The sequence below is a fragment of the Carettochelys insculpta genome, chromosome 8 (genome assembly GCF_033958435.1).
Source record: "Carettochelys insculpta isolate YL-2023 chromosome 8, ASM3395843v1, whole genome shotgun sequence".
Taxonomy (NCBI): domain Eukaryota; kingdom Metazoa; phylum Chordata; order Testudines; family Carettochelyidae; genus Carettochelys; species Carettochelys insculpta.
In genome coordinates this window covers 48,602,285-48,628,931 of record NC_134144.1, presented here as the reverse complement: position 1 = coordinate 48,628,931, position 26,647 = coordinate 48,602,285, and the positions used below count along the sequence as shown (strand labels likewise).

At 38.9% G+C, this 26,647-nt stretch overlaps 1 protein-coding gene across 5 annotated transcripts in view; it reads left to right on the top strand.

The window, feature by feature from the left end:
- RIF1 (replication timing regulatory factor 1) overlaps positions 1–26,647 on the top strand; it is a 63,241-nt gene that overhangs the window by 4,028 nt on the left and 32,566 nt on the right. For 4 of the 5 annotated variants that reach the window (XM_075001958.1, XM_075001961.1, XM_075001960.1 and 1 more), the window contains exons 4-18: positions 908–1,038; positions 1,115–1,209; positions 5,310–5,499; positions 6,796–6,888; positions 6,993–7,131; positions 10,180–10,331; positions 12,471–12,594; positions 16,840–17,013; positions 17,486–17,596; positions 17,891–17,953; positions 19,821–19,921; positions 20,405–20,491; positions 23,270–23,343; positions 23,526–23,706; positions 25,881–25,988. In XM_075001958.1, coding sequence (XP_074858059.1) covers positions 908–1,038; positions 1,115–1,209; positions 5,310–5,499; positions 6,796–6,888; positions 6,993–7,131; positions 10,180–10,331; positions 12,471–12,594; positions 16,840–17,013; positions 17,486–17,596; positions 17,891–17,953; positions 19,821–19,921; positions 20,405–20,491; positions 23,270–23,343; positions 23,526–23,706; positions 25,881–25,988 — 1,823 coding nt within the window. The remainder of the gene's footprint in view (positions 1–907; positions 1,039–1,114; positions 1,210–5,309; positions 5,500–6,795; positions 6,889–6,992; positions 7,132–10,179; positions 10,332–12,470; positions 12,595–16,839; positions 17,014–17,485; positions 17,597–17,890; positions 17,954–19,820; positions 19,922–20,404; positions 20,492–23,269; positions 23,344–23,525; positions 23,707–25,880; positions 25,989–26,647) is intronic. The other variant, XM_075001959.1, reaches the window with a different exon arrangement.

Sequence of the window (26,647 nt, the reverse complement as noted above, 5' to 3'; positions counted from 1 at the left end):
ATATGTGATATAAAAGTACCAGTAATTTTAACCTAGTCTTGTAGAAGAACGATACTAGAAAAAGCAAACAGTAAACGCTAGGGAAGTGCTCGTTTTTATGTGGTTCATTTATGTGGCCATGAACTGAACTTTAGGGAAGCATGCTTTTAAGGTATTTGTTTATGTGGGTATAAATAATATCAGTATCTATAAATTTTATTTATTTTAATACTGTTTTTATCTCAATTGTAAAATAACACAAATGTACAGTTTAATTTAAAAACAAAATTTTAGCACTTTTTAAAAAGAGTAACTACAAGACGGGGTCAGGAAACTTCAGCTCCCCTCCTGTTTGGTTAAGCTACTGGTGTGCTCAGGTGTTTTGTTTACCTGGAATGTGGGGAGGCACTGATCTCCTTAACTCCCTGTAGCTGTGATTTGCTGTTCCTGGCCAATGGGAACAGCAGAAGATAATGCAGGTTGAGGAACATGCTTACTGGCAGCATTTGAGAATGGTGAATTGCAGTCTCTGGGAGCTCTGTTACTGCTGATGCTTGAGGTAAACAAAATGTCCTGGAATGCCAGTGGCTTCTTCTGATGGATTGGGAATGAAGTTTGTCAAGCACTAAACTGTAGGGTTGGCTTATGAATGAGTCAGAGCAATTACCCATTTTTGACTAGTCATCTTTTGGGAGTTTGACCTATAAATGAATGGGCCAATGATTGCATATATACAGTATTTTAGTGTTTGGTTTAATATTTAGTATACTTAAAACATAAGTTACATTTTTTTGCCATTTTGGATTTGTGTATTAATGTTTGATACAAGAAACTTTTGCTTGGATGTATGACCCACAAGCTTGTTAAGAAAATGAATAGAATTTTGAAAACAGAGTTTGAATGCCATATGTGCTTTTCTGCTTTTTAGCAGCTGAAATACAAGAGTTGCTTTCAACAGTGAACAGTATTGCTGTGAAAACTGCAGACAAGAACATACGTACTCGAGCCCTTTGGGTAATCTCTAAGCAGACCTTTCCTTCTGAAATTGTTGGGAAGGAGGTGAGTTTTAAAATTAGACAGAGGCATAGAAAACTGGAGAAACAATGTAGATAACCTTATCTTGTTGTTTCTTCAGGTACCCAGTATAATTTCTACACTAGAAATCATACTTACTAAAGGAGATGTGTATTCCATGGCTGTTGAATATGAAGCCCTAAATGTTGTCATACGGTAAGTGAACAATAATGCTAAAGGTTTAAACAGTTATCGAGTCTTTGGAAATGCCTATTCAGAAAAAATAATAATCTATTTGGAGGCACTATAGTTTAAGGACAATACCTGACCTACTTTAAAATTGTTAGGTATGCCGAGTAATGTTCCCAACATTGCCAGGTGTTGAATGAGCTGTGTCATAATTACTTATGCCTCTTGTGGAGCCTGCTGGGCCATCAATTTGCAAAATGTGTTTCTAGACATATAATGTCATCACTGATTTTCACGTGAAAAGGGGATACTGTCAGATAAAAAAAATTAATTGCTATAATTTTTAACAACTTACATTACTAATGTCTTTTTAAAAGGCCTACTCCATTTTACACATTTTTTTTGTTTTCTTTACACCTTTCAGTTATCTTAGAAAATGAAGCTAGGTTCAGTTATATGTTTACAGCATTAAGTGGGAATGTTTACATTTAAAATCTTGTTTTGATAGAACCTTTAAAAGTTTTACAGTATTTCTTAATCATTCTTCAGGCTCTGCCTAATTTACAGTGGTCTGTTTTGGTCAATTTCACAGTCATAGGATTTTTAAAATAATAAATTTCATTATTTCAGCTATTTTAAATCTGAAATTTCAGTGTGTTGTAATTGTAACAGTCCTGATGTAAAATGGGATTATGGAGGTGTTTCAAGGTTATAGAGGAGATTGCAGTATTGCTACCCTTATATCTGCACTGCTGTGCTGCCTTCAGAGCTCAGTTGCTGGAGACCAGCATCTGCTGGCCCTGGAGCTCGGCTCTGAAGGAAGAACTGCCACCAGCTGTAATGCAAAAATGAGGATAGAATGGTATGGTATTGTACCATTACTACTTTGCTCGTGTCTACAGAGCTGGCCCGTCAATCAACAGCCACCACCATCTAGCTGCCCAGCTCTGAAAGCAGGAGAAGAGAGTCATCGTATGGTGTTGCCACCCTTACTTCTGCACTGTGTCTGGCAGGTTTCTGCCTTTCAGAGCTAGGTGCCCAGCAAACAGTTGCCACGCTGTCTGCCAGTTCTGAAGCCAGTGGCAGAAGTAAGTGTAGCAATACCATGACTCCCAACTGGAGGTATGCTGGTCTCCCTGTAAAATCTGCATCTTATACGGTTACAGCACACAAAAGACCAGGTTTCACAGTCCATGAGTGAGCTGTAATTCTTATTTCCTGGTCATGGTCCTTTACCGAGGAGAAGCACATTACACTGTTGCACAAAAATATGTGCTCAAGTTCATTGTAGTCTTTTTATTTTACTTGAACTAACTGTTCAAGTGATTGGTCGTGTACAGTCCAAGTTAGGTGCTTGCACACATGGTGTGCACAGCAACTGGAAGCTTTTTCCCCCAGCAGATAGCCATAGTGTCAGCCCAGACACTCCCTGGAGTGGCACCTTCATGGTGCTCAATATTCTTCTTGGCTTTCATTCAGTAATGAGTAGGAGGTCTTCATGTCATCCTCCTATTTGAGAGTCTATTGGTGGCTGATCAGCCCAATTCTGGAGTTGCAGCTCTGACCACAGAAGAGGCAGGTGTTAGTAGCTCTTGGAGGAGCGGGCTGTAATTAATGATGCTCTTTTTTTCTCCACCTGTCCTTGTCTGCACTGCAGCAGGACCTCATAAATTGGGCCACCCCCTCACAGATTATTGTTCTCCCCTGGGGACAGTCTTGGGCAAGGTTCTTCCAAGTGTCTACACCGATGTTGCATTTTTTCATGTGTGCCTTCAGCATGTCCTTATATTGCTTCTGCTGGCTCCCAGTGTTCCTCTGTCCTTCCTCCAATTCAGAAAACAGAATCTGTTTTGGGAGGCACTGATCAGACATCTGAACCAAGTGTCCAGTCCAACAAAGTTGTTGATGAATGATAATGGCTTCAGTGCTGGTCGTGTTTGACTCTTCCAGGACGCTAGTGTTCGTGCTCCTGTGCTCCCAAGAGTTATATAGGATTTTTCTGAGGCAGCATTGATGATATTGTTCAAGTGCCTTCAAATGATGCTTATATGTTGTCCAGGTTTCACATGCATAAAGTAGCATTGAAACAACCACTGCACGGTATACAAGGAGCTCTGGCTTGGGATAGACAATATAGGACCCTGCTGACCTGCCTCCACCCTGTCAGTTCCTTCTTTCTGCTGTGACCATTAGCTAGAATTGCCTCATGCTTGTGGTAACAAATGTTATGTAGGAGGAGTCGAAGTAGGAATGTGAGCTACTCTTCATTATGCAGCCAGCTCTTGCACTTGGCACAGTGGCCAGTTCAATGGAAACCACCCCCACAATGGCCCTTTAGACATCTGGGGCCTACCATGAGTGCTAGTTGGGCAGTTCCACTGGCTTCATTCCAGCGCTTTCACATGCTTCAGCCTCATTTATACCTGTGGCACAGGTGACAACTTTGGCAGAGGTAGCTCCAGCATTGGGACCACCTTCTACCCTGGCACTGATGCCAGACATGTCAGCATTGTTGACCATGCTCCCACAGATGGTGCCTCCTTTAGCACCGATCTCCATGGCACTGATGCTGACCACTTCCCAGGCTGTGGCACTGCAGGAAGTTCCCACTCCAACCCTGCCAGCACTGGACCCACACACATTTGGCCCTAAGGACCTATTGGGAGCTGAGGACACTGAGCAGCCATATCTAGCTATTATATATTTTGTCTTCAGCACCTGATGAAGTGCTAGCAGGCATGACCACAGCACCTGCATCAGAGGACAATAGAGATCTTCAGCAGCTCCTATGCAGGGTGGGTCAAGGGTTGGGGATGCAAACAGAGGCTCTCTGAGAAGAGACGTATCCCACAGTGAACATTCTTTATACATCTAGTCCCACGTGTGGCACTAGCTCTCATTAACACCTGCCAAGACAGTGTGGCAAACCCAAGACTCTGTGTCCCCCACAGCCAGGAGAAACAAGAGGAGATACTTTTGTAGTATAGAGGGTATGAACACGTATATACCCAGACTCCTCCAGACTCTGGTTGTTGAGGCTGCCAACCACAGGGAGCAGCACGGGTACTTGGGTCCCTCCCCAAAAAATGAGTCAAAAAAGACTAAACTTGTTCATTCAACAGGAGGTTTACAACTCCATATTTCTAACCAACAAACTAATAAGCAGGTACCCCTCTAATACTTCGTCCTCATTGGTGAAGTCCAGAGTTGCTTCTGCAGGATTCTAGGGCAGAGTTCACAGCCTTGGTTGAGGAGGGCACATGTATCTGGTGCAGCTGTTCAAACAGCCTTGGGTGCTGTAGTTGTGGTGATGCAGGTCATGGCATCAGGTATTGCCATGAGGAGGAGTGCATTGTCTCAGGTCTCAGGCCTTCCATACGAAGCCCAACAGAAAATCCAGAACCTCCTATTTGAAGGTCCCTCCCTGTTTTCCGAGAAAACAGAGGGTTACACAATTTCAGACTTGAACAACGTTGAGATCCCTGAGAATCCACGTGCCAGCCACCCAATGTAGACATTTCACACCCCACTCTCCATCTTGCCTATACCAATAATAGCCCAGGGACAATGACAGGCATAGAGGATGTAATGGGCGTAGGTGCTCTGAGAATTCTAGCCAGGGATCTGGCTTGCAGAAACCTTCCTTGAGCCCTGAACAGGCCTTTTGAAGGTATGATTGAGGATTAATGTACCATTCATTCAGCTGGATCCTCCCCATCCCATCTTTTTGGCCTACCTATCTCCCTTCCACAATTCTTGGTCCGTATGACAGTGGACCATTGGGTCCTACACGTAGTAGAAAGGGGACGTGAAACCTAAGTTTTAATACTATTGCAAAGAAGGGAAGGGAACTTAAATGACAGACAAATTTAAAATAACATCTTGATGAGGCTTTTAGAGGATTGGTATTTCAGTGATCTACTGATTATGTAGAGTTTTGTTTAGATTTTCAAAGTGTGATTCAAATTTATTAGAAAATGTTTTCATAGCATTTTGTTAGTGCCTAATACATCTAAATTACAAATGTATATTTTAATAACATTAAGTAAGGATATATTTGTTAAGCTCATCTGTATAGTGTTTCTGTATAGAGTTAATGTATGTGTGGGTTTTTTTTCTGAATTCAGTTTAATGGAACAGACTCCAACCCAAATGGGAGAAGAGGCTGTGAGGTGGGCAAAGCTGATCATTCCTATGGTTGTCCATTCAGCTCATAAGGTGCAGTTACGGGGTGCTACAGCATTGGAGATGGGAATGCCATTATTACTTCAGAAACAGCAGGAAGTGGCAGTCCTCACTGAACATCTGATGACTACTGTAAGTGACAAGTGCTTTTAAAAACTTATTCTTCAGGATTTTAGAGAAGCTGAGAGATGTCTAGTAATTTCTCTTATGCTCTTAATGTCATTTAACTTTCTGAATTAATGGATGTACGTGTCCCTGCAACCTTGACTGAAAGCCATTTCATTGTAAAAATTTTTCAAATCATCTGTTAATGTGAATTTGGCTCATGAAAGGTAATTGCAATAGTTGTATATTCTTTGAGTTCTTCAGCAATAAATAGAAGTGCAATCTTTTTTTAATGTGCTAGTATGCTTTGACACAGTTTTGGAGGGGACTCCTTACCCATTAATTCTTTGGTTTGTTTGAGATTACCCATTAAAGTATTAAGAATTGAGATCATCAGCTAATTCTTGCTAATCCAGTAGCCAAATTGTGGTACAGTAAACCCTTATGTGGAGATTGCATTCTTGCAGTCCCCAGGTAACTCAAATTTTGCACAAGTTGAGGGGCTGGGAGCTTGCAGGAGCTGGGAAACTGGCTCTGGTTTCCAGAGTGGCTTGGAACCAGGGAGCAGCTTGGTTGCTATCTCCCTGCTGTTTGCAGGATCTGGGAAACTGACCAGGCCAGCAGCCTTGGTCAGTTTCCTGGCTCTGGGGAGGGGAGCAGGGAACCAGAAGCAGCTTGGCTCCTTGGAGCCAGGAAACTGACCAAGTCTGCTGCCCTGGTTAGTTTCCAGGCTCTGCCAGCAGAGGGAGGCTGGGAGAATCAGCCCAATTGGCATAAAGGGGACCTATAAGTCCCTGATGCACTTGGACAGTGATATCCACATCACCCCCCCCACCCGTGGGCTTTCCTTTAAGAACTCACTCACTAACCCTGATGTTGTAAAAGGTAACACGTGGAACTGGAGGAACATGTTAGTGTGGTGCCACAGCACTGAGGCCTGGTTAGCAGCTGTAATTTTGATAGATATGTGGGCCTGTCTGCATCACTCCAGAACAACTTCATCCCCAGAAAAGTCCAGCATCAGGAAGATACAAAGGTGGCTTAAAGCTAGTATACACCCTCCCATGGATATATTGACTTGCAAGTTCTGTGCTGGATCTCCTAAAAGGTTTTGTAGATGTAACACAGTTAAATCCTGGGGTCACATTCTTCTAACTGGCAACTTAGAGACTAACAAATTTATCAGCTCCTGAGCTTTTGTAGGTAAAAGAGCACGTGTGTTAGAACTTATATTGAAGATTAAGTTAAATACAATAACTTTTAGTTCATTCTATTTAGTTAACTGCACAAGTAAAATAACAATAAAGCTTTTATTGTCTTTAGAAAGTAATTTCAGAACTCCAGAAGTTATTCTCTACAAAAAATGAGACCTATGTGTTGAAATTGTGGCCTTTGTTTGTCAAGTTACTTGGAAAGGTAAGCAGAAGAACAATAACTTTATTTTTTTTAAGGTTCCATGACAATGGATACTATCAGCATAAATGCTTCATGGTATAAAAACAGTATTATTTTACCTTTAGACACTTCACCGTAGTGGCAGTTTTATCAACTCATTGTTGCAACTGGAAGAACTTGGATTTCGTAGTGGATCACCAGTGGTAAAGAAAATAGCCTTCATTGCATGGAAGAGTCTGATAGATAATTTTGCTTTGAATCCAGGTAGATAAAAATATTTTAAACAACTTTAATGTCAAGATAATCAGGAGAAAGGAAAATACTAATTTTTCTCCTCTTAGTCTGGTAGTGCTTAATTTGTACCAGTTAAATATTATCTCTTTAAAAATCTGCATTTCAGCACATTAAGGGTTCTTTCTTAGTTCAGCCTTGCTGCAAGATAGAGTTTCTGAAGGTTATACATTTGTTTCATAGGAGATTGGGTCTTAGCACACAAGTTTACACTACAGTTCTTCCGTTTGTGCTATATAGATTGATTACCGAGAAGAGACATTAAGGAATCTGGAGATTGAGAGATTACTTCTTTAAGACTGTTTAAGATCAGCATGCATCCTGACTATAAAAGACTATTTGCAAGATTTGACCTTACTCTCGAAAGGAGAATGAGGAGGTGAAAGTGGAAAAAATTTTTAAATTAGGAAAAAATTCATTTATATTCTCATTGAAGTGTTTGTCCCCCATTTTCATTATTAGACTTGGCAGAATTTAGTTATTTTTATACTCTTTAAGGATAATATTTATTTTATGGATTTATATTTATTGATTTAAATTTTCATAGTTGCAGGATATTTTGAGGGCTGGGCAACAATTTAGTTACAATGTTGAGAGACAAAATGTTACAGCTTTATAATGACTAAACACAAACTGTCAACTGTCATGTAAAACTATACAAAGTAAATATCTGAAATCAAACTCAAGTTTTCGAGCAGCATTTTTCTTATTTTGCTTATCTGTACGTTTCTAATATAAATGGAAGTGTGTTTTTGTCTGTGTGTGTATATAGTAAAATCAATTTTTACTGGTAAAAATCTAATCCTTCCAAGGCTGTTTAAAGTAGATCATTCTGTGATGCTTTAGTTCTGCTACAGAAATAACATGGAATTATTGATGGTAACATGGCTTAATTTTCCAGTATGTTTAAGGAATCGAAGGCAGTCCAAGCATTCTGAAGTTCTGTAGCATATGGGTATTTATTCCTTATTAGTGGAATGAATAAGTACACCTGCTCTGTTCTTTTGTATGCTTTTATGTGGAGTCAGAATAAACTGTGTGGTTTGACTTTGCCGCTTCTCCAGCAAATGAAGGCTAAATGAACTGGGAAATTTTAAATTTTGGTCAAAATAACTAATAGCTACGCCATGCAGATGTTAACTGCTACTGTGAACATTTGTGATCAGACATATCTATATTTGATATAAGATGTCAGCATGATGTTAAAATGTACAAGTGGAGAGTATTCACTATAGTGTCCAATTATTTCAAATGTTGGTTTATAACTGTTTTTCTTTATTGCATCCAACAAGAGTAGATCTCCCTTAATGAGCCTTATGGGAGTTAAGATAGCTTGTCGTTCCTGGTTTTGGGGAAAATCCTTGCCATTTCCAGTAGCTCATTAGAAACTCTTTGTAGAACAACCAGCAATACAGAACTACCCTAGTAATTACTCTTCTTTAGATTAACAATCTTTATATATTAGCCATTAATCTATAAGGAGTTAGTGTTTTTTTACTTTAATTTTTTGAATTCTAGAGCTCTCCCTTGCCTCTCTTGTTTATACACATAATATGGAGGAGTCAACAGTGTCCTCATCTTAGCTGGAATGGGCATGGATTGATGTTGAAGTTGCCAAGGAATGCCCACTCCAAATACAGTGGGGTGCTCTCTGCACAGCACTCTTCTCACAGTGATCCTAATGCCGTATATGTCTGGTGCTGTCTTTCTGAGCCTGATCAGCCTGGAACCCTGACAGTGTTTTACTTTCATTGGCAAGTTGTCTTGCTCTGACTCTTGGTTTTAGAGTTAAATCCCAAATAACGAAAGGTAGATGAGGTTGGGAAACTACAGTAAGTAATTGAGAGTTAGCAGTTGTTTTCATTGCCTCAGTTAACAAATTCCATAATGTGGGCCATGCTCCTTTTGAAAATTGTTTCCATTGCTCAACAGTTTTATTGCTCCTTTTGATCAATAGTTCAGTTTTTCATTGGAATATAGCTGTGATCAGTTCTCCCAAATACAGAAAGAGTCATTCATCCTCTCCGGAAGCTAGGCTATTTCCACAGAGGGCTTTAAAAATGATAGGACAGACCTTGGACTGGAGGCTGCTTTCAGCAATGAGCTAGTGCAGGAAGTGGAGCATTGGTTTGCTATATGATCATAGGAAAAGAGCCTTACATCCAAAGTTTCAACATCACTTCTCTCAAATTCTGCTCCCCACAAATGCACATGCCCACATTTTCTCAAATACAAGTTGAGCACGTGTTCCAGAGAGGAGATAAGAGCAGCAACCCCGAACACTTTTACGTACTTTGTTACTGAACCAGTTGCTGTGCAAGTGAGGTTTCTTCTCATTTTACATGTATCCAGAATACAGAGAGCAAGTATAGTCTGAACTTGGTGCCTGAAGAACCTTGAGAACTTACTGGTTTTCCTCTGATTCCATAAGGAAGTAATTCCTTTAAGCATTCATTGCATAAATTATTCCTGTTAGTCAAATCCTCTTTTCAGGCTTTCTTTGGATACCATAGTTTTTCTTTTCCATGTTCCTTGATTTGTAATTGCTTGTATCCCAGTCTTGCCAAATCTGTGATTATTTAGATAAGGGGGGATTCCTTATGGGTTAATTTCTTTTTTTACCATTTAACTTCTACTAACTGGGATCATTTATCAAAAACAGCTTTTCTAGGCTTGGATTCTTCCAGGGTTTGTATGGAAGAGCTTCCCCCCCTTTTTTATTCTTTGTGTGTTTTTTAGACACAATTAGTTTTCAGTGTTAACCACTAAACAGTTTCTGAAGTACTTGTTCTGTCACGTTCCTGGTGTAAAATGGAAATGAGGTTTTCCTGCTGTCTGTATTAATGGGACCTTGTACTAGAGATGGGTGATAGAGAAGACTGAATCTTGCTGAATTAGTTAATGTATTAATTGCAAGGGGAAAGCCTAACAGTTTAGAAGTTTCCCTTTTTACTGTGTTGCAAGATAATTTACTTTTTATTGTATCTTTTAAAATGTGACTTTTTTCTTTAATTCTTCAAGATATATTGTGCAGTGCAAAAAGGCTGAAATTGCTAATGCAGCCATTGAGCTCTATCCATGTGAGAACAGAGGCTTTGGCGCTGACAAAACTGGAGGTCTGGTGGTATTTGCTGGTGAGGCTTGGACCTCAGCTGCCTGCAAACTTTGAACAGGTAACAAATGCAAGTTTATTTTAGCAGAGTAGTTGAGCTTGTGTTTTCTTCACATAAGACTGAAGCTTGCCCTATGACCTTTTTTTCCTTCCCCCTAGAGTGATTTGTCGGGCCTCTCTGTAATCTTTGGCAATACAACAGTTATTAAAAGAACACCATCGCTCTTGTAGGCGTCAAACCTAATGTGCTTTCAAAAATTAATTTGGTAGGTCAGTATAAAAGAACAAGTTGTACACATGGAGGCCTAAATTAACTATGAAGGGAATGACCTGGCTGTCACTGTAGACTGCTCATTTACATCTTGTACTCAATACGCAGCAATAAATGGACAAAATATGCTTTCTATAAAGATAGAAAAGATATAAACATAGCATTTTCATTATATAAATCAACTCTCTTAGAGCACTGTTTGGTTTGCATTATGCTGCTTTTAACTAGAAAATTTTACAGATGAAAAGACTGACAGCATTAGGGTTTTCTAAGTTTGCAAATATAAGATATAAAAATATTAATGGTGTAGTTGTGGTAGATCAGACACTTTCTGTTCTTACTCAGACTACACGAACAAAGAGGCATTCAGTGAATAAATGGTAAATGCACGTTGTTTGCGGTGGCCTGTTTATAAAGCATTATTCTTAGCAAGGAGCAGTAGTTTTCCTGATCTTGGTGACGTTCTCAGTTGACTTGTATGTGAACATAAGAGCTGTCATAGTTTGTGTTTGTCACTTGTTTATTATCAAGTAAATAATAGCCTTTGTAGTATCTCACATATATCTTGAGTCTTCCTTCTAGACTTGTATGGATTTATAATCACAGCTGCATATTTTTTTCTGTAGACTCCTACAAACAGATATAACTGACAACTGTATCACATGAAGAACAAAAAGGCCATTTTTAAAATCTTCCAGTTACAATTTAATTCAGGTGTTTGTGGCAGTGGGTAAAGACCTTTTAAGAACAGTGAAGTTGGAGTTTTAATTTATTTTCACTTATAAAGCCCTTAAAAGGTTCAGGCTTTAGCATGATGGAGAAAGACAGTCTCTCACCAGTTGTAATACAGTGAAATCCAAGTTAATAGCCCCCTAGTGAAAAAAGGATTGTTTTGATAATGTATTCTTTCTGAGCTCTTCACTCTCTTTATCCAGTTGGGCTGGAACTCTGACCTGCAAGACATGCATGTATTCCATGAGTTGTTAGGGAAGGGTTAAATTAGTGGTAGTGATGGGGTAAGGTTTTTTTCTGAAGTTAGGCAGGCTTTTCAGTTAGATTAATTTAACACCCTTTTGAATGTTTTGACTTTAGCAATGCATGTAGAGATTTGTGTTTGATATAATTGGAAAACTACTTAAATAGTAGTGTAACTTGAATTAAGCATGCAAAACAAACCATTGGCACCTGCTTTCATAATTCTGTCAAATTATATTCCAGGGTATAACTGAAAATCTTACTGACTGAGTAATGCTTTTGATCTACCTCTTTAATATAGAAAAGTTTAGAAAGCCCACAACAATTGGATTATTTAACTTGAAAATATTTACTTTTCCATTTGATAACATTGAAAATGTGACTGATTTGGTTAGTCATTTAAAATGAAGCTGATTCGTGAGTGAGTGAGAGCGCACACATGTAACCAGGTTGAACCTCTCTAGTCTGGCACCCTTGGGACCTGACCGGTGCTGAACAAATTTGCCAGACCAAAAAAGATCAATATTGTCTAGCAGCATTACTAACACTTCCACTACTTACTGGCTCCTAGAAGAAATTTAGGGCTAAATAACAGCATAGAATACTGAGAGCTAGGACTGGTGGCTGTAAACAAATTTTATTGGACCATGGGAAATTTGGCCACACCCATGATAAGTGGTCATCTGGCTAACTAAAATCATGCCATATTATGGCTGTTGCCAGATTAGAGAGGCTCGTCTGTGAGGGGAGGGGATGTGTACGTACACACACGCATGCACACACGCACTTAGCAATAACTTTAAAATATAGCTTACAGAGCAGTTCAGTAGACTTGGTATGAGTCAGCTTTCTCCAGGGGCTCTGTTGTGATGCAGATTTGAAACTAATTGTACTCCTTTATTTCCTTTTCATGTGTGTCATACACATTATCATTGAAGTGTGGTGTCTTCACAGGTTTGTGTTCCGTTAATCCAAAGCACTTTAAGTCTAGATTCTTCTTCAGTTGTACTTCAAGGAACTGCCTCTCGTGCAGCAACCAATCAGAGTTTAGCCTCAGCAACGCCTGCACAGAAATCAGGTACAAAATAAGCCCAGCTGCCAAATATAATTGAGATACAGAAACTAAGTTTATCTTAAACTTGTATTAATAGTATATCATGAGTGAGGAGAAATTCAAACAAATTGATTTTGTACATTCCTATGAGTGTGTTGGTCTATTTAAGAGTACAGTAGAACCCTGAGATACATGCACTCAAGTTTCACATATCTCAGTTTAATGCAACTCAGGATGGTGGGGAGCTGGCACCTGGCTCTGGGCTGTCCGCCACTCAGGGGAGCTGGGAAACTGACTAGACTGCAACACTGGTCAGGTTCCTGTCTCCTGTGAGGAGCTGGGAGCCAGGCTTCAGCTCACAAGAGCAGGGAAAGTGACCAGCGTTGCTGTGCTGGTCAGTTTCCAGGCTCCCCCGAGTAATGTGAAATTTGACTTATGCAGGGTTGCGCAAGAATGAACCTCTGCGTAAGTTGTGGGTCTTCTGTAATTTTGTTGCTAATTAAACTATGAAAACTTTGGGGCTAATGCTACACTACAGCCACCCTTTGAAAGAAGTTCTTCTGGAAGTTCTCTTCTGGAAAATCTTCTTTCAGAAGATTGCATCCACACACAAAAAAGAAAATCGAAAATTTGATCCACTGTTTTGATAGAGAGCGGCCACACCCCGGCTGCTCTTTTGGAAAAAAAATGGGCCAGGAAATGCGGTGGATCAAAAAAATCCATCACTATGGAGGACTGCTCTTTTTAAAAGGAGTGCCTTCGGTGCATCTACATGTCTTTTTCGTGAAAGAATCTTTCAGAAAACAGTGCTCTTCCTCATCTGGAAGTGGAGGAGGGCTGCTGGAAAAAGTTTTGCATTCTTCCAATTTGATATCCAAAGAATGCATTTTGTGTGTAGATGCTCTGCAGGATTTTTTGAAAGAGCCCTGGCTTTTATGAAAAACTCACTAGTGCAGACATAGCTTGCCTATATTAAGCCTACAGAATCATTCATATTTGAGATGACTGGAGAGAATTCCTCAGCACGCTGGGTTGTGTCTAGGTTTTTGATGTGTTCTTTATCTCACGTCTGCAAACATTAGATATTTATATTTTTATCTTTATATATAATTTACATGTGTTCGTTTGCATGCTATATATTATTCTTGTCCACCATAAGAAGATTCATCAAGGGCCTGATTAGATCTCTTATGCATATGCTATGATGCAGTTTGAAACAGTGGCTGAAATAATGATGAAATGAACAATAAATTCTGAGGTCTAAATTACTTCTAAGTCTAACGGAGCTATGAATTCAACCTTAACATTTAACTTTTTTTAGTAGCTCTTAGAGTGGAGTATAAAACATGATTTTATGTAAATTGTTCTAAGATGTATAGTTAAGGGATCTACAGAATTAAATTTGCATGGTTAATTATTAGATAGCAAATGTTTTGGGTTACAGCATAAAAGTACTAGCCTTTTTTTTCTTTTCCACTTCCTTTACTAGGAGTTCCCACTCCATATCTTTTCACCATATTCTTTGCATGAGAAACCTCTCTTTTTTCCTGGTATGCATTTGGTTGGATCTATCACAACTACTAATGTTAGACTGAAGTTTGCTAATTTAGTTGTAAGGCAACTCTAACTTGAAAACATATAGGTCTGAATATTGATAATCTTACAAATTATAAATCTTACAAAATTAAGTCTTAAAGTGGGAAATATGTTTCCCACTGTAGGCAGACATCACCTTTAAACAATGATGCAGTAAAAGCTTTATCACTCAACATATTGGGGGAGTGGAGAGTGCCAGTTAGTTAACTGGAATATTGATTAAGAGTGAACCAGACTAAGTGTGAGGAGCTGAGGGCTCTAGCTATGGGCCTGGCCCTTGGTTTGGGCCAGGAATGCGGGAGACATTTGAGTGCAAGATCCAGTCAGCACTCATCTTGGGTGACTCCCCGCAATTGGGGATGTATCCCTGCTGTTCGTAGGCAGAGACACAGCTAGAAAGCGTTGCGTGTTGCTTCTGCCTCCAGCTGCCATGCAGCTCTCACTGACCATGGTTCTTGGTCAAAGGGAGCTGCGGAGCCAGTGCATGGGGCAAAGCTCAGGTATTGCAGTCAGCACCCTGTGGCTATTTCTCTTAGCGGCAGAAGGGACATGTTGCTGCTTCCAGGGAGCAATACAAACCAGGAAGGGAGCCAGCAGGTCCACGCCAGCTGGACTTCTTTCCAAGACAATCAGAAATGCTGGTCTATAAAGTGTTCTGCTTAGTGAAGTGCAAGATCAAACAGCTTTTGCTGCAAACAGTGTGTCCAGTTTATACCAGTAAACTTCTTGCTGGTCAGTAAGGAGGGTCTTATGGATGGGAAGTGGAAGCTGGTGTGAGGCATTGGAAGAGAGACCTGGAAAACAAGGTAGCCAATAGTGCCTTTAAACAGTGACAGACCTGTCAAAAGGCAGGTTTATTTTTGTAGTCTTCTAAAATAAAGTTGTTGTTTTTTTTTTTTAAAGAATTGTTCAAAAATTAATCTTGAGCTAAATTGTTAAGGTAAGAAGTCCTTAAGTATACTTCAATAGTAACATTCTTAGGGCCCTATCTCTTTTGTGCTTTTGCCCTCCAATATGTAGATTTGAGCGGGGAGACCGGCATTTTTTCTATTGGTGGTCCTGACCTAAAAGGGAGTTGTAGGGGGGTTAAAAAGTTGCTTAAGGGCAGGGGTCGGCAACCTGCAGCTCTGGAGCTGCATGTGGCTATTTGAGGAGTCAGTTGTGGCACCAAGCGCTGCTACCGCTGACTCCACTTGTAGCTTCAGAGGCTGCAGCGGCTTAAACAAACTAAATTTAGTTGCCCTCTGTTAGCCCAACTGAATTTAGTTTGTTGTTTAAGCAGCAGCAGCCAGAGCTGCTCAGCAGTCAGCTGTGGCAGGGAGCCCAGAAGATGGAGCCAGCAGGTCAGGGAGCTGCCCCATGTGGGCAGAAGTCTGAGCTGTCAGGAGGGAGGGCGGCCGAGCCTGCCCCTGCTGGAGCTGCACAACTGTGCCAAGAAGGAGGAGGAGATGGTGGGGAGCAGTGAGGGGGAGGCAGCAGCTGCGGCCACAGCAGAACTGCACATGCTGAGGAGAGTTAAGCCAGGGGGTGGGGTGGGTTGGGTGTTGAGACTCGGAGGGGTTAAGCCTGGGGGTGGAGGGGGAAGTTGGGGATGGGGGGGGGGGGGATTAATCCTGGGAGCCGGGGGAGAGGTTGGGGTTCAGAAGGGTTAAACTTTGTCGTGGGGGAGGGAGGCAGGGCTGGGAGGGGGTTAATCCTGGGGCTGGGCTCAGAGAGGTTAAGCCTGGGAACAAGGGGTGGGTCTGCAGGATGGGGAGTAAAGCTTGGGGTAGGGGGCAGATTTGGGGGCTGAGGCGGGTAAAGCCTTGAGATGGCAGTAATGTAAGTTTCTAACTGGTACAAATAATTGTGTGTGCACTGTTCTTAAAATAAGGGCAATAAAAACACAGTTGGACATTATTAAGGACTGACTCATATTCCCATACATTGTGGCTTTTGAAGGATTGATTTTTGTAATAGAATTTGAAAAAAAATGGCTCTTCACTGTTGTTTGCAGACCACTGTTTTCTGGGCTTCGCAATATTGCCTCGCATTTCTGCCCTGCCTTGACAGCTGGGCAGCCTGATGGTGGGTGCTGACTGGGGGCCCAGCTCCAGTGTTTCCTCTAATTTTTTATGTCCAGGTGCAGAATGACTTATGTGCACCAGTATGTAGTTAATGTGCTAACATCACCTCCATATTGGTGCTCATGATAAAAATAATGCTACACGTGAACAGTGTGTTGTGGGGCTGAGGGTTTTGGGTGCAGGATGGGGCTTAAAGCAGAAAGTTGGAATGCAAGTGGAAATCATGAAATTTGTTTTTTAAAAAAACTGATTGAGAAATTGATCAAAATGGACTGTGCATCTGTGGGGCTCTATACATAATATAAACTTCTCCAATAAAGGATTCTAATGGAAACTGATAGTTTCTGAAATTAAGCATTGCTAATACATACTTATATAATGGGAATTTTCAGTGAGGAAAAGATTTCTTTGGGGCTAAAACACAAAACTGGGAGCATGAAAATTGAGGTTGTTTCTGGCTTTGCCACAGTGGTGAGTCTGAAATTGTTCTCTTTCCCTGTTTGTAAAATTGTCAGGCTTAATTTGTATATATAATTTGGATCTGTTTTCTTTTCATTTGAACATAGTAGTGATATTGTCACAAGAATTGTGGTGTTCTTCTCCTTAGGTTCTTACCCATTTGGAAGTCCAGTCACTCCAAGGATGAACTTGAATTCTAGTGTATCAGGAACGATAGTGATCCCCTCAATTCAACTTTTGGGAATTGAAATGCTGCTTCACTTCCTGATGGGACCGGAAGTTTTGGCTTTTTCTAAGCAAAACAAACTTGTACTTAGTCTAGGTATTTGTACTACATTTTTCAAAGCTCTCTTGATATTGAGTGTAGTTTGAAATGATTACTTTATATTTCCATAATATTTTGCTAAACTTTACGATGTACATAATATATAAGAATTAAAATAACTGTTGGTCCGAATATTTTGCTTAATATTAGGAGATATTTTTATCATATGCAGTAAAAACCTGGTTATCTGGCATTCAGACAGCTAGCACAGTTGGTTAATTTACGTGTCCAGCCAGCTGCCCCAGCCTGGGCTGGCTGCCCACCCCAGCTTGAATAACCAGCACATTTTATTACGTAGCATCCCCAGGCATGCTGGATAATAAATCTTGTAGTGTATGAGTATGATATAGAACACTTAAAGAACATACTGTAGTTAATTTTTCTTTTATACTTTATCTTAATCTAGGTCTGTTTAAAAAAAAAAAAAAAGTCCTGCATTATGTGTAATTTGTTTCCTGTTTTCTCCTAGAACCGCTCCAGTGTCCACTGATAAGTAGCCCTACTTTTTTTTGTAAACATGCCAGCACTCTTATAAATGCTGTTCAGGGAGGCTTCATTGCAGTTGGAAAAGAGGTTCCAGGTAAAAATGTCATGAAGAAATAACCATTATGTGTAGTAATTATTAAGATAAAGGGAAATGAAATGTAAAAGTAAGGAAAAGAGGGTTTTAATTAATAATGCAATTATGCAAATAGACATTTTTCTTAACATATTTAGTTTTGAGTTTGTTTTCATATATTGGTCGTAGAATTACATTAAAAAATTCATTTCAAAGTCCATAACTTTTCAACTGTTTTCTGTGTGTTTTGCTATTTTTTTTGCTCATTGTTCTTCACTGATTTCTGTGAAAGGAAATTTTCCATTTTTGTTTCAGATGGCATGCTAAATGTTATATGGAAGGATATGGTTGGTTTTGTGAAAGCAGCTATTGAATCAGGTAATAATGTTTAGTTCATATTTCTTATCGATGACTAAAACATGAGGCATTTTTTGGTATGAGCCTGAAAATGTTTGGCTATTCAGTAAAATCCTTCCTAAAAACCCACTATTTCTGTGACACAAGAAGGAACCTAATTTTATATATATGTGTATAAATGTGTGCAAAAGGGGTTAAATCATGCAGCTTCTGCAACGAAGTCCTCACCATCATGAGTAAGCATTGTACAGCCTAGCCCCATAATAAGGATATGCAACACAAGGGTTACATATCATACATTAAAATTGAAAACATCAGAATGTGAGCATACCAAAACGACAAGACATACAGCAAAAGACCACAAAGAGATCAACTCTGTCCATTTTCCAAAACATTCTTTTTGTATTATATTGTTCTTAAACCATGTTGAGTGATTTTAGTCAAGGTGATTTTTAAGTGTCTTAAATATGATTTGAAAAATCATCAGTTTTGAGTTGGAGGCACTCTTCAATACTTATTTTAAAACTTGGGATTTTGCAGTTTTAGAATAAAATTTGTAATGAGCTAAATTATTAATGCTGTCTTTTAGAATTCCATTACTGGTGTAGGGTATCCTATCTGAATTTTTACAAAACTGTTACTATAGGCAAAAATCAAAAGTCCCTGATCATTCAGACATTTAAGGACGTATGTAACTACTTACACAAATAACTCCTGTGAAATCAACCCAACTTTTTGTACTTAAAGTTAAGCATTAGGAGATAAAATTGTGTTTTAATGCATGTTTTTCGTAGGCTGTCTGCGCACTTACCTCAAATACCGATGGCTGCCATGCAATTTGAGGTATGCAATTTGCATACCAAAAGTCAATTTTTTCAGCCATCAATGTTTGTCCCTGTCTTCACTGCAGAATGCTGATGGGAGCGCTCTTCCTATCAGCATATTTTAATCCTTGTGACTCGCAAGGAGGTCTGGGGTCGACATTGACCCAGGAATGTGCCACTTCATGCACATGCAGAACAGTACCCCCAAAAGATCAAACCTAAGTGTTCGATCTTCCGCAGTGAGTATAGACCCAGCCTTAGGGAAATTAAATCTCGTTTTAAAACAAAGTTGCTTCATTGTTAAGAGTGCAACATTTAGATTTCACTACATTAACAAGGTTATGAAGTTTTGAAAGTTTTCTACCTCCTTTTTTTTTTTTTTTTTTTTTTTTTTTAAAGGAGCCTTAACTTAGCCTTGCAAGCCCATATTAAGGCAATTTTTGATGGAATTTTTCTAAAGTATCAATTTAGGAGTATAAATTGCATTGACTTAACGCTGTGGATGCGGATGGAAGCTATAGCCTTGCCAAAGCTTTTCGGCTTTCTTGATTTGTAGGGATTCAATATGTCAAAGTGATGGTGTATGCAAATATAATATAAGTTATTTGCCTACCAGGTTTTTTTCTTTTGTAAAATCTGAACTTCTAAAAGGAAACTGAAAGACAAGTACAAACCAACCACGTTAGCAATTTAAAACTACAAAGATTGGCATTAAATTAAAATATAATTTTAATCCACCCTGCTCTGTAAAGATTTTTCTCTCAATTATTTAGTAATGTACCTAGCGTACTTTATAAATGACAGTATTTTGTGTCTGTGCCTGCAGACAGTTTATAGCATATTTTTATAAGAGTGGAACTGAGAATTGACACACAATGCTACAGTCCGTGTTATGTATTGTTTTGTGTGTTTGTTTTTTTCCCCAGCAAATGTCCTTGCCTTAACATTCATTTGGTTGCAATAAAGATAATTTTTAAATGGTGATCAAACTAATTGATGCTTTGTTCTGCAGACTCTGGTAGCTTGCTGTAGCTTGAACATGCTTTCTGCTTTTATTTTTTTAGGCAATAAAAAAGAAAGGCAAGGTTCGGAAATGTTAACTATATTATTACAGGCTTTAAAAAAAATAGTTACCTCAAATACATTTCCTGCTCAGAAAGCATTGGTAAGGTTTTTGGTTTTTTTTGTTTTTTTGTTTTTAATTAAATCTATAATTTGTGCTGTTTAAAGTACATATATATTTGAACTTCCTTGTTTCTTATATCAGCAATGGCTAGGCCAAACTTCTGGTTCTAAATAACAGGTTTTTTTAATTCTTTTGTAAACATTACCAAGTTCTTTCAGCTAAACTACATAGATTTTTTTTAGTTTCCCTTAAGGAGTACATATTGAATGTCAGCATCAGTTCCATTGTGAGCCTTTGTATCTATTTTCTTCCTAGATTATCATTACTTCAGTGAGCAATTGTTTGTAAGGTTGCTTTCTTTCTGCCATTCCAGAAAACTTCAAACTAGCTGTTAACATTTGGTTTCTTATTTACTTTCTAGTGTTTAGCTCTTGCATAGAATTAGACATGTATAAATATTTTGTTCTGAAAGAGCCTGTTATTTAATACTTGCCTGTTTCCTTGTTTGCTTCGCTTGCATAGTCCCTTATAGAAATTACAATTAGAGAATTACCTTCAAAAGTATTGGGATCACCAGCATATCAGGTTGCTGACATGGATCTTTTAAATGTAAGTGAAAGTTTAGTTACCTATATTTTTTAAAATTTTATTATTTATACTTAAGAGAAAGGAAGCTGGAGAACACTATTTTCATGGTACACTGTATAAGCCAAAGCACCCATATTTGGTGAATGTTTTACTGGTTTTATTTTAGAACGTCTGGAACAAGCTTAGCATTTATTGGTCACAGGCAGTTTAACTGCATCAATAAATGAGATCAAAATTAGTTGAAATGGAATTAACAATTCCTCAATACTGAAAAATACAAAGAAAGTGACTTCCTTGTATGGCTGAGCATACTGTTTATTGCAAGGGTTGTAGACAGTACCCAAGAAGACTACACATTCTGTTAATGTAACTTTTGTTATTTGTAGATGGAGCACTATGTTTGACTACGTGTGTGGTACTTCATGAAAAGTGTTCAAAAGACGACATAACCAAATGTAGCTAATTTATTGCTAAAAGTCAATAACTCTGCACCTCAGGAATTAGAGTTAATATGTCCTTCTGGAAAGCAGTTGCTCATACGCTGTTCAGCCACCTTATACGTAGGATTACTCCCAAAATAGGCCATAAAGTATTTTGTTTGTAGAACACTTGTTTACTAGTTAGAAGGCACTTCATATTCAGCTAAGATCCAGTCCAGTAGTTCCTTAGCTTGTTCTGAACCTTCCTTATTTTTGTTTTGGATATTAGCATTCGTAGTGGTAGTCTGCAAAGATAGCTCACCTGCATGTACCAGGAGAGAACATTAATGTATTTTGCCTTTGACAGGTCGCTAATCACTTATGCCAAATGATGAGTTGACATATTCAAAGTTATTGCAGGATACACAGTGAATAAGAATAATTAGCATTTTGAGCTAAATAATGCAGTGCAGTTTGCATAACCACCTAACATTCATACACACACTGTTCACATTTTGTACTTCCTATATATTAATGTTGCACAAGTAATACATATTTAATATATCTTGGCTAACAAGTGGTACATGATGATAAAGCATGGCTGGGGCAAAATTCCATTATTGGTGCATTGCTGAAGGCCATGGTAGTAGTTGGCAGTTTGGCATGAGACACACAATATCCTGCCCTCCTTGGAGTTGTCTGACACTGCTTGTCATTTAGTATTCTATGATGCATTTCGAGGTGCGGGGGTGAAATTAGCCTTCTAAATTACTTTAAGACAAGATAAGTTGTCATTGACGTGGTGATGGACTTTGTGAAGCAACCAGTCATTTCTGCCCAGTGTTCTATACCTTGACTGAAAGAATGGAGATATCCTTTTTCTTACCAGTCTTTCATATCCTCAGTAACTTTATGATCACCTACAAGGGCAGGTTAAAAAGATGCACAAACACCTATGAAGTAAGTCCTTCATCAGTCAATATATTGCTCCTCCATCAGTTCATTGCTGCCTCCTCCATCCAGCAGTTTGCAGCCTTTCAGTTGTCTTTCAGTCCTCACAAAGACAAGGGAACTGTCTGGAGTCAGATCTTTCTTCCAGGATCCAAAGGTGAGGAATCTAGGTTGGTAATTGTCTTTACATCCCAAGGACTGTGTCTACACTAGCCCCCTTCTTCAAAGGTGGCATGGTAATCAGCCTGATCAGAGAATACTAATGAATTGCTGCAATGAACATGCAGCACTTCATCAGACTAATTCTCTCTGCATCCACTTCAAAGTTGCAAACTTCAAAGTGTCAGCATGCCTTGTAAGCACAGGTGTTTCAAAGTACCCATGCAACTCGAAATTTTGAGTAAGGGCACTTTGAAGTTGCACGGGTACTTTGAAGTGCCCACAGCTTCGTGCCAGCACTTTGAAGTTTGCAACTTAGAAGTTGCTGTTGGGAGAATTAGCCTAATGAAGTGCTGCATATTCATTGCAGCACTTTATTAGTATTCGCCAATCAGGATCAGGCTGATTACCATGCCTCCCTCAAAGAAGGAGGAAAGCATAGACATAGCCAAGATCTCTCAAAAGCCATTACTAGGCTGGCCACTTGGAGGACTTGCACTCTATGTAAGGATGTTTTGAGTGCATCAGTGGTACTGTTGACAGAAAAATAAACATATGGCTTGAATGCGATAGTTAATCTAGGTTTGCAGAAACTATACCAAGTTTTGCCTCTGGGTGGGGGGCATGAGTGACAGTGGGCTTAAGTTGTTATAGTTCATTATTTGGATAGGTGCCTCAGTAACATTGCCTAATGACAGACTGCTTTAACACTCTGTGGAGACATTTAAGAACATAGGCTCTTCAAGAGGAATCAAAGAATAGTGCATTTAGTTAGAGGAGATGGTATCGGTCCCATGTCTGTATAATTTTTCTACTGAGTCAGTTTGGACAATAGTTCATTTGTTTTGGGGTTTAGTTCCTACTGTAGGGGTTGATTAATCTTTTTATAATTGGAAAATGCTAAATACATTTTTGGCAATAATTTGGCAGATGCAAAATCTGCCGTATAGGAGTCTGTTTATAGTGGTCTGCTGCACCAGGTAAGAATATTTTGAACAGTTGGTTCAGATTTCTCATCTTTGCACCTTCAAACTTCAGTTTTTACATGTTTGTAATTAAGTGACCATACTTCTTGTACAGAATTCAAGTTCAGGATTTTAGTTGACTGAATACATTTCTGAGCCATAGTTACATTTATAAGTCCTATATGTTGCATTCCTTGAAATTCAACCAAAAATCCCTAAACCCTACTTGCTATTGTGACTGAAAAGTAAACATTTCGTTAATAAAAATACAGTTCAAAAGCTGATTTGAATTTTTTTCTTGCAAGGGTACACCAGCTTTGTTCTTAATTCAACTGCCTTTCCGTAATAATCTTTTGGAATGGTGTGTAACAGATGAGAGGTAGGTGATCCTATTCTGGAACTTTTTGAGAGTGCTTGCTTGTTTTTGGTACCAAAGTTCCTCTGTTCTGCTGTATCTCAATATGCTGATTTTTAGATTTTCCTATGAATTTTAAACATTGCTTTCTTCTCTTCTTCCCCACCCCCAATTGCTTATCTAACTTTTAAACTTTTATTTTTTAGGTTCTTCCTTAATTTGGAGGTCCTTGTGTGTTGTGTTTTGTCTGGCCCCACATCCCCTCTGGCTTTCAGCGAGACTGTGTTCTGCATTATTAGTCAATATGCAAAGCAGGTGGAAAATAAGGAACATCTGTGGAGAATGTGGAGTATTGTAGTTAACCCACTGACTGAATGGATTAACCAGGTATTATTAGCATTTTTGTGTGATTTGCCTTATAAGCTAGGAGACTATAACGTGGAGGTAAGAATTAACATTTTGATATTGGTAAATTCATGCCTTTAAAAAAAGGCACAGCAATAAAAAATACAGTTGACATTCACCTGCTCAAAGACTTTACACCCATAGAGAAGTGCAAGTACGTAAACTTTCATATCCAGCATACTTATTATCCAGAGCTCTCAGATAACCAGCATTTTAACCATAGGTAAATTTTGGTTATGTTTTCCATAAATATAGTATAGTGAAAATAAATGCAGCAAATACAGTATGTTTACAGGGTAGTACTACTGTTAGTAAGTAACGTACTCTGCATATATATGTATATTTTTTGGTTTAGTGTCTAATCTTACTTTTCTGTAGTTTTATGCATTGGTAGATATACCTCTCTATTATCCAGAATATTTGAATATCTGGCAACCTCCTGGTCCTCAGGCTGCCGGATATGAAAGAGTTTTCTATATTTATTTACGAAAGAGAGTAAGTATAGTTTGTAGTTGATCAATAGTGGAAAGTTGTCCAGAAGTAGATTTTTTTTTTAAAGTATGACTCCATTCTGAAAAATATCAGTCAGTCAAAAATTACATCAATGACATTAGTGGTATTTCTTTTTTCTCAGATAACAAATAGTAAAAGTTATGGACAGGGCCTGGGCAGTAAACACATTCATGGCTTGTGAGCATGTCATGACTTTATACTAAAAATACCTGTGATTAAATCTTCGGTGCGGGTGGGGGAGTGAGTTAGGAGGGCCACACTGTGGATCACTACTGGGAGGAGGCTTTGCTGAGGAGGAGGCTGGTGTTCCAGGGTCATCAGCACCAGTTGCCTGTGGCCCATGGTGGTTCTGACCGCTTGTGGCCCATGGTGGTTCTGACCGCCTGCAGACCACTGCCACAGACCACGGCTGCTCTGGCCAGCCATTCACCCAGGAACCACTACAGAGGGCCACTAAAGCAGCAGCTTGTGTGGCTGTTCCTGGGAGTTCAATCAAAAGAAGGTAAAAGCGGGACTTGGATCAGTTTATGTAAGTATCTATGTAAAGAGAAATCTCTACTAGTGTTCTTTTACTAGACTGGGATATAATGAAGTTCAGCAGCTGGCACCTGAAGCTAAGTACAGTCACACTAGACAAAAGGTGAAAATTCTTAACAGTGAGGGTAATTAACCATTAAAACAGCTTACTAAGTGATGAGCTTGCCATTAGCCAGCATGGGTAGGAATGGTGTTCATAGCCTCTATTTGTCTCCCATAATATGGGAATTGACAATGGAATGGATAACTTGATTACTTGTTCTTTTGGTTCCTTCTGAAGCATCTGCCATTGGCCACTTTTGGAAGATAGGATAGTGTGTCCCACTATGGCCATTCTTATGAGATGGAAAAATCTATTATCTGAAGACTTCAAATGAAAACTGGATGTCTTTCTGAACTATACACTATTATCTTAGCCAAAAGTTATAGGCTTGATTTAGGAATTGCTGGCTGAGATTCTCTAGCCTGTGCTGTTCAGGAAGTACAAAGATACCATTGTAATGCCCTCTCCCCCTCCCAATCTTAAAACTGTTAATAGTTTAAGTATTTAAAAAGTCACCTAAATTATCAATGTAATCTCTAGTTACTACAGTTGAAATACATTTATAAATTCATTTTTTACAAAGTTTGATTTTTCACCAGTAGCTGAAAGCCAATGCTGTCATATTGGTGTAATTTGTAAAAGTTTTTCTAAAATGAAGAATGGCTGCACATTTAAAAAATGGATGGTAACGGACTGCAGATCCCAATTATGATTCAGCCTGATGGTACTGTAAACAAAATAGCTTTCAGACATGCTTGTGCTGGTTTATATTGCTTTGTGGCGATTCCTGGAATCCTGTTTTATAGCTTCTGTTTACTCTTGCATTTTTCTCTCAGCAGTGAAAATTGAGTGGTCTCTATTGCTTTTTTGTTTAATTAGTTGATTGTCTAGCAAACACTGCAGGCTAGTAACTGAAGATTTAATTCACATTTAAAAACAATCACTTTAGTTTTGATTTTCTAAAAGCTTTATTTAAAAAAGCTTGAGCCCAAATATAATCTGAGTATCATTTGTTCCCAGTAGGTTGCTTATCTAATAAGTTATTGTTCTGCCGTTTATTTAGACTAGTGAAGTAAATCAAGGAGATGCATTGGAACACAATTTTAATGCTGTGTACAGTGCACTGGTGTTCCCTATAAGCCACATTTTCCCTGTTCAAGAATTTCCGCAGGTAAGAGATGGAAACAAAGTGTGTAAAAATGCAGTATTTCTTATCAACATTAACTATTTGTAAGCTAACCTTCCTCTGGTTTGATACTGAACCTTATGTGTGTATTGTCCAGTAGGAGATGGAGTGGAGTGAAATGAAAACTCCGGAGCTTGATACGGTTGATAAATACACAATTGAAAGTCTTTGAAATGAGTGCCATGCTGTTTATAGAGTTTAAAAAGAGCTAAGGGGGCATATAGTAGAGGTTTGAAGAATCAAGAATGGTATGAGGATCACATAATGAAATCAATAGGCTGCAGGTTTAAAATAGATAGAAAGAAATATTTCACACAATACCTACATCCTGTCGAACTTACCAGGGGATGTTGTAAGGGGCAAAGCTATAAATGGTGTTCAGAGAAGAATTAAGTTAATTGAGTTCAGTGGCAATTAGCCAAGAAGGTCAGGGATTCAACTCTGTGCCCTGGGTATCTCTAACCCTCTGACTATGTGGTAGAATGGATAATTGTCCTTTTTTGTTCATTACATTAGAACCATGTGGCACTGGCCACTTTTAGAAGACGGAATACTGGGCTAGATGCACCATTGATCCAATTTGGGCACTTTTGCTATGCTCTTAGAAATTAAATATATATAGGATATATATATATATATATATT